Source organism: Pseudorasbora parva, chromosome 11 (genome assembly GCF_024679245.1).
Source record: "Pseudorasbora parva isolate DD20220531a chromosome 11, ASM2467924v1, whole genome shotgun sequence".
Lineage (NCBI taxonomy): Eukaryota > Metazoa > Chordata > Actinopteri > Cypriniformes > Gobionidae > Pseudorasbora > Pseudorasbora parva.
Window position 1 is genome coordinate 28,150,530 of NC_090182.1, and position 15,999 is coordinate 28,166,528.

Genomic DNA, 15,999 nt, shown 5'->3' on the forward strand with positions numbered 1-15,999 from the left:
TCTGTAAAACTGAATTATATATTCATTACTGTGCTAATTATTAGTTAGATTTACCTTAACAGATATTGCTATAATTTATAAAGAAAACATCTCAAAATTTGTAGTTAAACTTTTAGTTGTTCCAATTAAATTATATATTATATTCATATTTTTTAAATACTATTTTAAATGGAACATTTCCTCTTTATTTTTAAATGTTTATTTATTTCTTTAATTTAAATTTAATTGAAGATACTGTGATAGAATACACAAAAATGCAGCAAGAATGTGTTGAATCATTTATTGCGCTACATACAGAAGAGCCTTTTGAACTACATATGTAAATAAGAATTGGACTACTAAGCTGGACTACAATGTTATTTACCATTACCCAGTAATTAATCGCCTTCATTCTTCAGATATTAGATACATGGATTAAACATCATTAGGCTCAAAATTGTCTGGTCTGATCTTCATTTGCACAGATTTGAGGGAGTACCACCAGCCATGCCATGGGTACCACACTATTCCGTCATCAGTGACTGCGCTGTAGGGTCCTCTGTGGTAGAATCCGTTCAGATTGGCAGAGTGACATCTAGAGGAATACAAGTGAAACAACATAGAAAAATGATTGGACACCTTTTGGATGTCAAATGTTCATAGTTAATGCGATGAACTAAACCTGAAGTTACTCTCCACTAAAACGACCAGTGTTGAAATTGTATTTGTAATGTGAAAAGCTCTGTCAGTTTTACTAGGGTACAAACCTGTTAAACCACCAGCCACCCTTGTCCTCCTGAGCACAGCTGCGGTCGTAGCGGTCATTATCCCTGTCTCGTGTGCTAAACTTCATTCCTTGGTGGCTGGCCCACCACTGAACCTCAGGATGATAACTGCCAGAGAGAGCGTCCCCTGCGTTTCCTGTGTATACACCAAACTGGAGCTGGTAATGGTTCTGAGATGAAAAATGAGATTAATGAGTTTAAAGGTTAACCAATTAAACAGCACACAGATATTATACCATCCAGATCAACGAAGTAGGCTATATAAATGGTGATGCTGTGTAACCCCTTCATTTTGTTCTTAATGAAAAAAGAACATTGATGAAACTTTACAAGCCATATTGGTTCATCATGGGCATCCACTCATAATTAATCACAACATGAAGAGATAAAAAAAGAATAAAAACCTGTTCATTATCCACTTTGAACTTTCTGTACACTGCAAATCGGTGGTTGCCCTCAAAGTCTTGCAGATTGATTCTCAGGGTGTAATTGTCTGATCAACAGAAGATTTGGTGAAAAAAATTAACAACATAAATAATTAATATAATATAATATAATATAATATAATATAATATAATATAATATAATATAATATAATATAATAGTGACGACGGGCTGTTGAATTTTTAGATCATTTTTTAAAATCTTATTATTTGTTATACTTATTTGCTTTATTTCCGGCCCTGTGATTTTGTTACCATAGTTACTTTTGTTTGTTACTGTCATCTAATCACAGACACCTGTCCTTCATTTAACCGCTTGTCATCTTGTGTATTTAAACCGTCAGTCTTCGTCTGTTCTTTGTCTTGTGTTAATGTTTCATGCTGGTATGCAGCTCTGTTCGGTTTCTATTGTTTATTAAATGTGTTTCCATCATTTTTCTACGTTGAGCGTACTTTTGTGGATTGTCAAGTCAAGCCAGTGTGTGACAACACAAGACCATACAAAAGAAAATATATGGACCATCAGTTTTGTCAGGGCAACCTCACCATAGAGGAGAATGTAAAACTGTAACACCATGGACATCACTCTCAAGGACATATTCCGTGCGGGTTTAAATAAATCCATTCTTTGGGGATGCAAAGAATTTTTTTCCACTGGCTGAATACACTGACTTTGCCCTAGTGCTGAGTGGCTCTTCATTTACTGTGGGAATATTGGATGAGGAATCCTGCAATCCTGCAGTATCCATCACGGCAGAACCTTGTCATGTCATGGCCGTCACATTAGAGTCTCATAATGTCATGGGTGTCCCGCCAGAGTCTCAGCATGTCATGGCCACCTAGACAGAGCTCTTTTCACAGCATGGGTGCCACGCAAGAGTCTCATCACACCATAGCCGCCACGCCAGAGTCTTGTCACACCATGGCCACAATGCCAGAGTGTTGTCACATCATGGCCACAATGCCAAAGTCACGACATGGCCGCCACACCAAAATCTCCGCATGTCATTCATTACCAACACACCTCAAGCACTTCAAGTTTATTTATTATTATACAAGAATTTTTTGGGGGGTGGGGGCTATACATACTGGGCTCCCACGGCTGTGGAGATTGGTATGCCATGGATCTCCTTGATCACTGGATCAATCCTAGGACAAAGGAGGAGACTAATGGCTAGTGTGATGGATCCACAGCTGAGGTCAGTGTAATTGGTTGGAATACTGAGCCCGGTCGTCTCTGCGCTGCCAAGACCGGTGGTCTCAGAGTTACTCAGGGTCACTATTGTCATCTGCATTGTCTGTGTCTCTATGTGCTCTGTTTTAGTTTTGCTGTGGTGTCCAGCACCAACAGTGCCATCAAGGTTCCATGGTTTTGAGCTCCACCTGCTTTTCCGTGGTGGTCTTCTGCTCTGCCAGGGTGTGCTTCAGTCCTGTCTACTCTGTGGTGGTCTTCTGCTCCTGCAGCTTCAGCTTCACCAGCTCCTTTCTGGTCACTGCCAACTCTGCCCTGGCCCTGGTGTCCCGAACTTCCAACTTTTTTCACTATTCTCAATTCCGCAAGCCCTCCATCCCTCCTCCTGCTCGGCCTCTGCTCCACTACCCTCCTGGACTATTTAATCCCAGAGTCTTCATCTGTAATTTTTCGTTTGTTAACATTGGTTCCTGGTATTTAATACATTTGTTTTCATTGTTCTTCTGTGTCAAGCATCTTTTGTGGACTATCAAGTCAAGTCTGCATGTGACAGTAGTAGGCTGGACCTCTGAAATACTGAAATCATTTGGGGAAGTGAGATGGAACTGCAATGCACTCAAGACCTGCCTGGAACTACTTTAGCTGTGCAATTACTAGAAAAAGAATTTCACACCTTACGTTCATCAGCAAATCAGAATCAAGCATTCAACATCTCCATGATATAATATAATTCAGATAAATTATGGCAAATCATGATGCATTACAATTTACTGATGCGTTTCAATTTACATGCATTTTAGATTTACTCACCTTGAGATGTCAAATAATGTAGATTATCATTCCCTAACCAGAACTCTCCATTAGATGACTTCATGTCACCAAATCCTGTTTTGTAATCATTCCAATCTCTAAAAAAAAAAAAAAAAAAATCATGTTTAATTCATTAAACAGCACACATCTCTTTTACAACAATGAACTTTACCATACCGGTCAAATGACTGATTGCCATCAGAGCGTCTCTGGAAGACTGTCCATCCACCCCCATCTGTCATATCGCAGTATACTTTGATCTGGGTTGGACTAAGCAGTGGTTTAATCATGTAAAATCCACTCTGCCTGCTGAAATTTTTGAAGATCTGTGCACAGTCTGTATATGGCAGATTGATTTTTGTTAGTATTGATTTGTGCCATTATAATCAGACAAATACAACATATTTACACAGGGACAGTGAATACCATATCTTAATAAAATAATATAGAGCCTTGACCCTTGTACTGTTTGTCTCCCATGTCATAAATTGAGCCCCCTTTTAGGGTATGTTCATTCATCTGGTTGAGGTTCATTAATCGTTGAATAAGTTGCTGTTGCTTTGAATGGCGAACTTCCAAATTTTTCAACTCCACTCGAAGACGTTCCGTCTCATCTTGACATTCGTCAAGTACCTAAATGCAAGATACACAGAATGACGGCTGTACATTCCTCATAAAATAAACAATCTTGAATTTACCTGTAACTAAAGGTCATTTCAACACACTAAAGTAGCAAAATAAATTGTAACACTTACAGAGTCTGACAAATCCAGAGTACAAAGCATCCAAATGATGAAAAAAACTGACATCGTAGATGTACTCATTTAAAGACAGAAGGTCATACACCAAGTGATCTTGTTTTCAGTTCAGTTTATGCACTAAAGAACAAAGATAGATTCAACAGCTTGTATAAATGCTCCTGAGGTCTGTTCTGGTGCCTGACAAAATTTCCTGTGGTTGGAAGTGCACCACTTTGAGCTGAGTCACTGTGGATCAAAACAGATGTGCAGATAACTACAAACAGCTCCCAAAAACATTCAGTAATAAACCTGTTTCGTTAAAGTGAAAATTATGAGCTGTTTGACCTTTAATTTGTTCAAGTAAAATGTGAACAAATTAATGACATTCCATTAAAAAAGTTATTTTAAATGAAAAATCAGAATATCGTGTAACTTCTTAACAATCATGATTAAAGAATGCTTGATCCACAGGTGCGGATACCTGATTTGATACACCCATAAAGACGAAATGGGAAAAACATGTGTGAAGCAAAACTGATCCTAGAGAGAGCAGTGTTTCACCCAAAAATAAACCTTTTGTGCTGATGGTACACAGTACAAAACATAAATGCTAATCTGCTTTTCCCCACCCATGCACCTTCATTATGCTGCAAACGTTAATCATGCATATTATCACAGGTAACTAATAAGTCATAAACTGAACAGTATGAAGAATAAAAGGAACAACGCTTAATGACATATCATTTCACATTTATGAATCCAGTTATAGAGAAACCATCATTTGCAGAGGTACTGTAAACAAAAGACAATTCAGATTGAGTTGAACTGCAAAATTACACACATCATATTCTGAAAATTCATTACTTTAAATACAACATACCAGCAATGAGGCTAAAAGATGTCTAGCCTTTATTGAAGGAAAACTTTATATGATTACCCGTATTATATATTAAATAAAAAAGTAAAAATTAAACAGTCTTATGAAAATAATGCTAACTTTTTTCATAACAAAATTTACATATTTAACACAATCCCAGAAAGAGACACCTACATTATACATTACAAAAATACTCATTGGCATCACCAAGAATTTCAAAAAAATCAATTTCCTTATAGAAAAAGGCAACACTTATTCAAATGAAAGGGTTAGTTCACCCAAAACTGAAGTCTGTCATTAATTATTTACCCTCATGCCCTTCCATAGAAGACTGACACAGACGTGAACAAATTGTTGAATAAATTCGCTATTGTTTGTTTTTGTGCACAAAAAGTATTCTCGTTGCCTCATAAAATGAAGGCTGAACCACTGGAGTCACATAGACTATTTTAACATTGTTTTTCATACCTTTCTGGACCTTGAAAGTGTCAATTGAGTCGCTGTATACAGAGGGGCCTGAGAACTCTCAGATTTCATAAAATAATTCTTAATTTGTGTTCTGATGGTTTTGGAAAGATATGAGGAGTAATTAATAACAATTTTAAGTTTTGGGTCAACTATCCCTTATCCATGCACATCTTAGCACACAAAAAACATCTCCATTTAAGATGTGTGATTACTTTTTTTTATGCATTTATACTTTTCACAATGTGTTGCAGTGATAAAACAGTCATAAATATACATAACTATAAAGTTATAGTAAAGCAGTTAACAGACATGTCCATGAGAAACAAGATGTGAAAGTTCAGAGGTAGAATAGCGACCATTACAATTTTTTACACACTCCCTCCTGTACATTGACACTGTAATAACAGATCAAGAACCATATGCCTTGGTTCACTCAGAAGTGATGGCAGATCACCACGGTGTACATGGATATGGACAGTCTCTGATATAAGACTCCAGAGTTCCAGTTGATACTTCCATCAATGAGGTGTAGGTTGTCAACTGTAAAGAATTTGATGTAGAAATTTCATCAGACACACTCTCTTACTCATAAAATAAAATAAGCATGACATACAGTGAGGAAAATAAGTATTTGAACACCCTGCTATTTTGCAAGTTCTCCCACTTGGAAATCATAGAGGGGTCTGAAATTGTCATTGTAGGTGCATGTCCACTGTGAGAGACATAATCTACAAATAAAAATAAAATCCAGAAATCACAATATAAGATTTTTTAACTATTTATTTGTATGATACAGCTGCAAATAAGTATTTGAACACCTGTCTATCAGCTAGAATTAGGGCGGGTTCTGCACATGGGACAGGGCGACTGCACTGAAATGCTATAAAATCTCTTGCGTGTTCAAATGAGTTCCGTTATCCATCCCGAGACGAGCGTGAAATGTTGAATCGGATTATGCAGATTGCTTTAGTGTAGTGCGATATCTTTTGAAACCAGAAGCAATTTTCTAATTCTGAGAGATTTTTGCTGAAATTATTTCTCACAAGGAAGTTTTCAAATGACTGATTTGATGTGATGAGCTTTGCTGATTAATTTACTAATAAACATTTGTGGTAATTTCCCACTTTATAAACTCAAAACTTGCATAATTGTTCTCATTCACGTGCAATATACCCGCGCTAATATCAGACCTTGTGGTATCGATTTAATATCGGTACTTCGGTATTAGATTGTGGTACCGTACCGAAGCCAAAATTGTGGTATCGAGCCATCCCTAAAACCTGGTGAAAAACTACAGGAAACGTTTGACCTCTGTAATTTCAAACAAAGGAACAAAGGCTACTGTACCAAATATTAACATTGGTTTTCTCAGGTGTTCAAATACTTATTTGCAGCTGTATCATACAAATAAATAGGCAAAAAAAAAATCATACATTGTAATTTCTGGATTTTTTTTAGATTATGTCTCTCACAGAGGACATGCACCTACGATGACAAATTTTAGACCCCTCCATAATTTCTAAGTGGGAGAACTTGCAAAATAGCAGGGTGTTCAAATACTTAGTTTCCTCACTGTATAGTTTGTGGCTTTTGAATGCATTTGAAAGGCAGACTTACCTGATTCAGAACTGGTTGTGTTGACAGAACATTATATATTGATGACAGAGAAATGCTCTATGGAAAAAAAAAGTTTTTGTCCATTACAAAATACATTCATGAAAGTTCAGTTACTAATTACACTCATTTTAAAAGTGCTTGTAAAAAGTGCTTTAAATTGCTACTTCAAAGCCATTTTATTTCTAACAGAAAAAGCTACATACTGCTTGTGTGGTTTGATTCATGCACTTCATTGCCGGGGTTCTGCGGTCATCTAAGATCATAGGCTTTTCCCAGTGATCATAGTTCGTTTCCAGGACATACCATCTCCCAAGCTTCAAGTCAAGTCTTAAACATCACCAACAGTAACAACAAACTCAGAGGGCAGTTTTAAACATTGCAGACAGAAATGTGATTCTTCTGTGAGATATGATTTACTCACTCCCAGATGTCTAACGTGTTTATTCTAGTTCTGGTTATCACACAACCCTGACCCGTTTGGTTACCACCCAAGATGAAGTAAGCTGGTGCAAGGAGTTTCGTCAGAGAGAGCTGGGCTTTGGCATCCTCATAACTTCAAGAAAAGAAAAAAACAGATGCAGATGATTAGATAAAGGCAGCACATCACTGAAAACACTAAAAGCACTCATAAATTTGACCAGCAAGTGAAAATTGGATATTTTTGCACATTTCTGAGCAATTTTGAAGCAGCAATGTCACGGAATGTGAGGTAGAAGCGTGCCTTCAGAGTGTGTGACTGGCTGCCGGCACGATTCTACGTCGCGATTCTTCTGTATTTATTAATGAGTATGAGCTGTATTACACAAGATTGCATTACAGCGGCGAATTCAAACAACACGAGTGATGAGTTTAACAACGTTCAGCATGTGGATCACTTAGATCAGATACAGACCGGAGCGAGTGCGTTACATTTTTTTATGGACATAATAGATTACATATACTCTAGCAGGGACGTGCACAGGATTTTTGAGGGGCAGTTGCTCTGACCTAAAAAAGGGACCCCCCCCCCCACCCCCAACCGAAACACCCCACCCCCCATGATCTGTCCAATTACATATTATTGTTATTGCCATTATCATTATTATTTCAATGCCCCCTAGTGGTATTTATGTTCTGCTCAGGAAAAATATTATAGGTGGGGCTATTTTTTTGCAGGGGGGTCTGGGGGTTTCTCCCCCAAGAATTTTTTTTATTTCGTAGATGTGATTTCCTGCATTTTGGTGCGTTTGAGGCCATTTCCCTTGCCTATACCAATAAAGAACTCAAACCAGTCAATATCAATAGTCTAATAAAAAAAGACAATATTAATTTAACTGCCATCAACAGTTTATGATCGTCCATTTGTTATACCTTTCCGACAACGTTAAGTCTCACCCGACAACGGCGACAATCTCCTTCTAGTGCCGCTCATGCTGGCTCAGCCAAGGCGGTTAGAAGGATTTTGGGGGCCCCAAGCAAAATGGACATGGCTAACTTTCTACAGATAAACGGGTAATGATTAAAAAATGTTTGTAAAACTTTAAGAAACCATTTTAAAACATCTATAAACATTACATAGATAGACAGACCAAATATTCCTAACACTTTGTTAAGGGTTACTAGTTGGTTTGTAAACTGTCTATAAACATTATCTGGATGGTTATTATGAAGTTGCAACAGATGAATATAATACCTGTTAAATAGTTAATAAACAGTAACAGTAAAACATGTGGGTTGTCCTGATACTGTACTTCAAAATGCAACAGTGTAAAAATTGCCACACAGAATAAAGTAACTGTTCAAGATCCATTGGTAACTTATAAAAATAATATCATATTTGCATAAACTGTTACTACCATATATCCCGACACTAGCACATTAAAGCAGCACTAGGTAACTTTTCAACCTTCATAATATATTTTTTAAGACTCTTGTGATGATAAATCGACTTACAATAGGTTGAATGACACGTCTGCCATAGCCTGATGGGGTCTGTATCGTTTTTAATCGTACTTTTAAACTTCGGGTTTCGGGTAGTAACCCGAGAAAAAGAAAAGAACTACAAAACTCGACTGCTTTACGGCATATACGTCACTTCCACCAACACACACACTTCCTTACATTCGGACGTGCGAGCCCAACTTTGTTCGTCGGATAATATAGTCATGTCTGAAGCAGCAGAGACAAATAAGAAAGAAAAGGTTTTGTTGGAGGAAAGCAATAAGAGGAAATGAAAAAATGATGGGATTAAAGGCAGGACGAGGATCAAAATGTGACCAGCGTTTGCTCGTTGGCGTGAGCTGAAGGAGGCGTGCCCGACCGATGCTGTCCTGCTTGTTACGGTGAGCTACCACTCAAACATTGAACTGAAGTATCATATAGATTCTGTAAAACGGTAACCAATAGACTACTATAATGACGCTGGCTTGTAAACGTGAGCATCGTGATTATTTGGCGTTTGAAAAAAATAAAACCCATGAAATTATATTCATATGACATGCTGGAGCATATGCCACTGACTGTAACGTTACCTGGGATGAAGACATTTCACACGCGACGCCAGAAGAACTCCTCTTGCAGTTTTCAGGGGAACTGCTGCACCGACCCGCGGGACGCTTTTATGAAGTTATTTGGCCGCACCGCACCACTGTATATATTTTTACAACCCGCCGCGCACCCGCGACCATTAAACAGACATACGGGGTCCGCGGGTTATGAGACGAACCGCGCATCACTAGTTCAGGGCTATCAGGGCTGTCATGTCAACAAATGCATGCGCGATGGCATCCCCTGTTGTAGGAGGACAGCTCTTACGACAGTAGTTGAGGACATTATTTTTTCCAAACTGTAGGGGGACCCCGAGAGCAAAAGTAGCCAAGTGGGGCTTTAAGATAAGCTATGAAAAAAATCATGTTCCTCTGCCTCTTTCTGGTTAAATAATGTTTATAATAATAGTTAATGCTATATTAACTATTCCAGGTTATTTATGCATAGCATAAAAATAGTTAGTATAGCATGCTATGCCACTTTCATCAAAACCTATTACAAAGCTATAGCAATTTTATGTCATTAAATACGATAAACAGTTATTCTGGAACAGATCTGCGTCTTCCTTATCCCGTTAAAAAAACATATTACAGTAAGTAACCATATTCCATCCGTTCGAAAAAAAAGTTGCACTAACTGTTCGTTACAAGCAGCATTTGCCAGGCAGGTAACGTTAGCTAACATAAACATATTTTTGCTAGCCTACCTGCTGCAAAATTACACCATTTTTGTACAAATAAAGCTATTTGATATAGTGTAATTTATCACTTACCACTATCTTGTTTTTTCTCTTTTTTCTTTTCTGGCTTCCTAAAGCATAATTCCGCTTCATGATCGCCGAGGAGGTTTTGTATTTTGCCGGCAGCAGAGATAGCGTGATTGGGTGGCTGTTGTCAGCGACGACTGAGAGGGCCCCCTTGAGGGGGATTCCGATAACAGTGTCATTGCACTTTACTGCATTGACTATCAAAGGGGCGCTCAAGCAGTTTGTCGTTGCATTTTATTCTTAACCTGTCGCTGTCTTGAGGCCCCAGGCCAGCTCGGTGCCCCAAGCAATTGCTTGACTTTCACTTTCGGACGGGTACCCAAATATGGAAGTGAACGAGGCTTTGCGATTTTTTTTTTTTTTGTATCTTGGCCTACGTGAAATTCTGCATCCATTGTACGGTTTTTTTAATTTATTTTTTTCCACCTCGGAAGGGCAACGTGAGTCGAGAAGGGCATATGGGCAGTTGCCCGGGCAACCTGAGCAACCCCCCTGTGCACGTCCCTGTACTCTAGTACTCTAAATAAGGACTAGCATCGTGTATGCGCACACATTTAATCATGTTTTCTTCCAATGAAATGTGCAATCAAGGACACTGATACAGCTGTATGTCTGATCATTAACGCAATGGCACAATTCATTATTCTGATAAACAGAAGACCATGATGTAGACCGAAAATACAAAGAAGAATGGGCAAAAAAGTAAAAGGCAGTCTTTCTGTATTAAAAAATGTTCACCCAAAAATGAAAATTATTTCATTAATTACTCACCCTCATGTCGTTGGACACCTGTAACACCTTCGTTCATCTTCAGAACACAAATGAAGATATTTTTGTTGAAAGCTGATGGCTGAGAAAGGCTTCAAAAAGGCCTCCATTGGCATTCAGTACATTTCCACTCTCAAGACCCATAAAAGGCACTAAAGACTTCGTCACAAAGTCCATCTCACTACAGTGGCTGTACAATAATTTTACAATGCGACGAAAATAGTTATTGTGCGCACAAAAATCAAAATAACGATATAATCCACCAAATTATTGACGTGAACTCGATGCATGCGCGAGAATATGACGCAGCTCCGCCGGTCGAATCATAGCGAATACATGACCCGGAAGAGGAGGAGCGCCGCTATCGCGTGAGTTCCAGGTGAGTTCACGTCCGAGACCTACACGGAAAACAATATCTTGGCAGATAAAGTCATTATTTCGATTTTTTTTGCGCACAAAAACTGTTCTCGCCGCTTGGTACAATTATAGTACAGCCACTGTAGTGAGATGGACTTTGTAACAAAGTCTTTAGTGCCTTTTATTGGTCTTGTGAGTGGGTCAGTGGAAATACACTGAATGCCAATGGAGGCCTTTCTGAAGCCTTTCTCAGCCATCAGCTTTCAACAAAAATATCTTCATTTGTGTTCTGAAGATGAACGAAGGTCTTACAGGTGTCCAACGACATGAGGGGGAGTATAATGAAAACATATTTTAATTTTTGGGTGAACTAACCCATTAACCTGATGTTTGTCATTTGTTTATAGACACGAGTGCTCTTAAATGTATAGAAAATATTATTAGAGCTTTTAAATGTTCTTCTGCTTTTTAGGCAGTTTGGTATTATAAAGGGTTATTTTAAAATAATATTTGAATAAAGGGTAAAGATGTCAATTTTCATAGGCTGTTCGATACGGTGTAGATTTTTCTTGAACTGACAAAGCTGTTGCGCTATTACAATACAGTGTGTGACTAAGAACTTTAAGACTCTTGGTCATGACAGCAAAATCAAGGAAGTTGCGCTTTCATGTTACGCTAGTGTTGTTGAATTTACCTTGTAGCATTTTCCAGGACTTTGCGAGTAAGAAAACCCATCCACATTCCATCTCTCTCTCCAAGAATCCATTCCAAAATCCCTGTGAGAGTTGATAATGTTATCTAACCATTCATCCATCAACAACATCTAGCTGCACCCATGATTTGTAGCTTAACTTGAGAAGAAATGAATATGGTTGTGTATTGTTAGTCGTTTAGAAACTTATAACATTCAAGCAGAACTGTTTATACAGCTGACATTTTCAGATTTCATTTGTCAAGATCATTATGAAATCTTACCTATGTAACCCCCATCAACGTTGAAACGCTCATTCATTGTTAGGGTTAGTATACCCTAAAAATGTAAAACAATTACTTGCTTTTACATTTAAACAAAGACAAACATTGTATTATTCATTCACTTACAGGTCTAACTCCAGTGAGCATGCCAACATATCCAGCTAAATTTGTTGATTTAAACACGGTTTTGTTATTCCTTTCGAAATTGACATTCACCACAAGAGGCTTAAGCTTCTCTGTTAAAGTCCATGTTTTATTCTGTCGATCCCACCTTCATGAAAAACACAATATTCTTATGACTTCATACAAAGAGCATATGCATGCTGCAGACCATTCAATGTGTTCCCAAACATCTAGTAAATAAACACATCCTACCCCATAAATAGTCCAAAGTCCAAATTCCGGGCATGATAAATATTTCCTGTAAAAAGAAGAAAGAAAATACACAATAAAACACCTAAAATGTGTTATTTAATTTGACCAAAAACATTATGCTAACTGTTTTATATCTTCTCACCATTAATGTCTTCTGCTACAACTGAAGTGCATACAGTAAAAACTTCATAAAAGATATTGAACAGCGTAATCTCACCTAGAGGGGTATAAAATAAAAAAATTAAAAATCATAGATTAAAGTTTGGGCCCCTTTATTAGCTTAGCGTCTTTGTTAAATTAGTCAGTGTCTGTTTTAATGGAGAGCACCACTGTTTTTTGTGTGTTCTTTGATTTTATATTGCATTTTATTTTGTGACCCCTATTATTATATACTAAATAAAATGGAAAAACAACCAAAAAGATAATCAAAAGAGAAAAATCTCACCCAGAGGGATGCCAGAAACTGCTGCTATTCCCTTAATTTCTTCATTGAAAGGGTGTGGAAGTGTGTCCACAATCAATGGCTATAGGAAACAGTGAGATAAATCATAGCACAATATTATTATTATAATTATATTAATATTGTCTGATGTTGTTCTTTAAAATAAGCATTTTTGTTAGGCTTCCATGTATAGGTTTACCTAAATACCAGTACTTTTGAATGGGCTGAGGCTGGGATTAAGTGGGTTTGAAGTGAAAGTGTTTTATGAATGCATACTATATGCGAAGAGCATTCACTCAGTATCGTTTTCTCATTTTTGACCAAAACTCTTCAATTCATGAATTTGAATTATCTCCACCCCACAGGAAGCTGAAGTTGAATTTAAATAACAGGAAGTGGAATTAAATTAATTTCCAAGAAATTCCAGTCACTCAAGAAAGAATGTGTTGAATCTCACATGCATTTAGTGTTAGGAAGGTTACTTTGGAAAGTAACCGCTTACTTTTATAAGTTACCCATTATAAATGTGGTTTGGATTACTTTATTTGAATTACTTTATCAATGCAAAGCAATTTACTTTTAATATGATTAGTAACTAATTAAATTACAGATTTTACCTCAGTAATGTAACCATTACATTTATTTTGTAATTTAATAATACCATTTCATTACACGTATTTAGATTGTAAAAACATTACACAGTATCTACTTTAAAACAAATTATGGTAACAATATTACAAATAACATTTAAGTAGTTTTTATGATTAATTAAATATTGTTAGTGAAATGTGATTTTTTATTTATTTAAGTTGACTTTGAAAAAATGGAAATGACCTGTTTATATTTGACTTTTAGTTATGTTATTCAATTAATAGTGTGTTTGATGCTGGCACAAGTAGAAACAAACTTGTTATTGCACTAGCATTCGCTAAGTTATTGCTCAATGAACAAAGCAACAAAAAATGTCAAACATAAATGAACATTTTATATTAACAGATGTTCCCCTTCACTCGAAATATATTTCAATATTAATCTCCATTTCCAGCCATATGCAAAGCATGCTGGGAACTAACAATGGTGTCTTTAAATAAAACTTCACAATTGAGCTAATTCTCTTAAAATAAACAAGTAACCTTATTTTCCTTAACTTTATCAGCTTAATCAGTTCCTCAATTCAGGCCTCAAAATTGCTTACATTTCCTTAAAGAAAATTTGAGAAGTGTATCTCTTGGTTTTATTTCTATACTATAAATATATATATATATATATATATATATATATATATATATATATATATATATATATATATATATATATATATATATATATATATATATATATATATATATATATATATATATATATATACACCTGCACACATTTTGTTCTAAAATATAGATACTGATCAATTGACATAAATTACCCCCTCAATGTTGTTTAATTAGTTTGGTTCCATTGTTATTTTCATTTTAAGTAATACAAGAACAGAAAGTTGTTATACAGTTATCATTAATTCAAATGCATCTAATTCTCAATAGCTCTTCGAAATGTTTTATCATCGAGTCTGCTCCGTTCTGGTCTGAAGACTTTTCCTGCAACACTTGAATTTCTTGAATTTAAATTCTGCTTCCTTTAATTCAAATTCGAATTGTAATTCTATATCCTGTTTTTGACATCAATTCAAATTCAAGAATATAATTGGAATCATTCTCAATTAAATTCTGAATTGTGCACAAGTCATATATAGATAGATAGATAGATAGATAGATAGATAGATAGATAGATAGATAGATAGATAGATAGCTTTTAAAAATGTCATACATTTAATCACTTACCAACTCCTTGTCCACTAAATCAATAAGTTTTCCATGAAAAAAGCCCATGGCCATGTCTTTTATTGTCTGTACCATTGTGATCAACTGAAAATCAACATGATTTATGTTAAAACAAATCACAGTTCTTGTGTTAAAAAAATATTTATAAATAGCATTGCATTCTCCAAATATGAGACAAAAACACATGACACTGCAAAAGGGAAAATATGCAAATACTGAAAAAAAAAAAAAAAAAAAAAAAATGGCCCAGGCCATAAACGTTCATGCATTAAAAAGGAGAAAGCTACCTCTGTGTGTTTATCTTTGATCACTTGCGTCCATCTCTCACCAGGGGGTAAATCGAGATTTACAGTGTACCAGGTGACATTACCTTTAAACCTAGATAAATCACAAGAGAATTTGAACTTGTCATCAAATCAGCATGTGGTCCAGACAACAATAATATGACATGTAGCAACACAAATAATTGGACTTATGAAGAGAGCAATACGTTGGTCCTTTAGGTGGATACATTCCACTTCTGCAATCCTCCAGCTGCAAATAAAGGTAGTAATGAGGAAAGCATGACTACAGCAGAAGTGAAATTTAACAGCTCTCAAAACAGCGAAACAAACTTGATAAAGAAGTATAACAACACTGGTGCAGCAACCGCATTTAATCTTACCCCTCGAACAAGCTGTGAGAAAATAAATAACGATATAATTAAAATATCATGTACTGGTGTTGGCTTCATGGTCTTTCAGCAAAGTTTTCCAAAGCCAAATGTTCAGTCATTTTCCTGCGGAAGGAGGTGAAGGAAATAAGCTGCATGGTGGAATGTACCATTATGTAAGTGGGGCACACATAAGGTAGACGTATCTCTTATTTTAAACAGAAGGGTAACATACATTATATTTTCTTTTGAAATATAATTACAATCTTATACATTATTGTTATTTAGGCTCAATTGTTTCGTTTGGTTGTGTTTATAAGTTGAAACGCACGCAGTACTACAGCCCCCCCCCCCATCATTCTGCGACTTGAGCTTCACTCGGCGCATAATAA

The 15,999-nt window shown here is 36.4% G+C and overlaps 2 protein-coding genes across 3 annotated transcripts; both read right to left on the minus strand.

Annotated features, from left to right (window-relative positions):
• Positions 1 to 275: 275 nt before the first annotated feature.
• fgl1 (fibrinogen-like 1) lies at positions 276 to 4,702 on the minus strand. The gene is made up of 7 exons (XM_067457729.1): positions 3,965 to 4,702; positions 3,668 to 3,842; positions 3,387 to 3,546; positions 3,210 to 3,307; positions 1,169 to 1,257; positions 747 to 934; positions 276 to 574 (listed from the first exon to the last, which is right to left on the minus strand). Exons 1-7 carry the CDS (start codon positions 4,031 to 4,033, stop codon positions 415 to 417), a joined length of 939 nt encoding a protein of 312 aa, XP_067313830.1. The 5' UTR covers positions 4,034 to 4,702; the 3' UTR covers positions 276 to 414.
• Positions 4,703 to 4,835: 133 nt separating this feature from the next.
• Positions 4,836 to 15,759, minus strand: asah1a (N-acylsphingosine amidohydrolase (acid ceramidase) 1a). Of its 2 annotated transcripts, none has more exons than XM_067457727.1 (14): positions 15,620 to 15,759; positions 15,446 to 15,489; positions 15,243 to 15,333; positions 14,956 to 15,039; positions 13,124 to 13,202; positions 12,821 to 12,895; positions 12,679 to 12,724; positions 12,430 to 12,574; positions 12,304 to 12,358; positions 12,023 to 12,104; positions 7,333 to 7,464; positions 7,115 to 7,238; positions 6,912 to 6,968; positions 4,836 to 5,834 (listed from the first exon to the last, which is right to left on the minus strand). In XM_067457727.1, exons 1-14 carry the CDS (start codon positions 15,686 to 15,688, stop codon positions 5,745 to 5,747), a joined length of 1,173 nt encoding a protein of 390 aa, XP_067313828.1. In that variant the 5' UTR covers positions 15,689 to 15,759; the 3' UTR covers positions 4,836 to 5,744. The 2 variants fall into 2 exon arrangements, with proteins under 2 accessions (XP_067313828.1, XP_067313829.1); XM_067457728.1 differs by lacking the exon at positions 4,836 to 5,834 and adding an exon at positions 5,933 to 6,022.
• Between the last annotated feature and the right edge of the window lie 240 nt (positions 15,760 to 15,999).

Excerpts from the sequence above, each read along its gene's own strand:
- fgl1 (XM_067457729.1), bottom strand. The coding sequence starts at position 4,033 with ATGAGTACATCTACGATGTCAGTTTTTTTCATCATTTGGATGCTTTGT. Across the intron at positions 3,308-3,386 it reads GGCAATCAGTCATTTGACCG|AGATTGGAATGATTACAAAA; the intron begins GTATGGTAAAGT and ends TTTTTTTTTTAG. Across the intron at positions 575-746 it reads GGTGGCTGGTGGTTTAACAG|ATGTCACTCTGCCAATCTGA; the intron begins GTTTGTACCCTA and ends GTATTCCTCTAG.
- asah1a (XM_067457727.1), bottom strand. The coding sequence starts at position 15,688 with ATGAAGCCAACACCAGTACATGATATTTTAATTATATCGTTATTTATT. Across the intron at positions 12,575-12,678 it reads GACTTTGGACTATTTATGGG|GTGGGATCGACAGAATAAAA; the intron begins GTAGGATGTGTT and ends TTTTTCATGAAG. Across the intron at positions 6,969-7,114 it reads TGAATCAAACCACACAAGCA|AGCATTTCTCTGTCATCAAT; the intron begins GTATGTAGCTTT and ends TTTTTTCCATAG.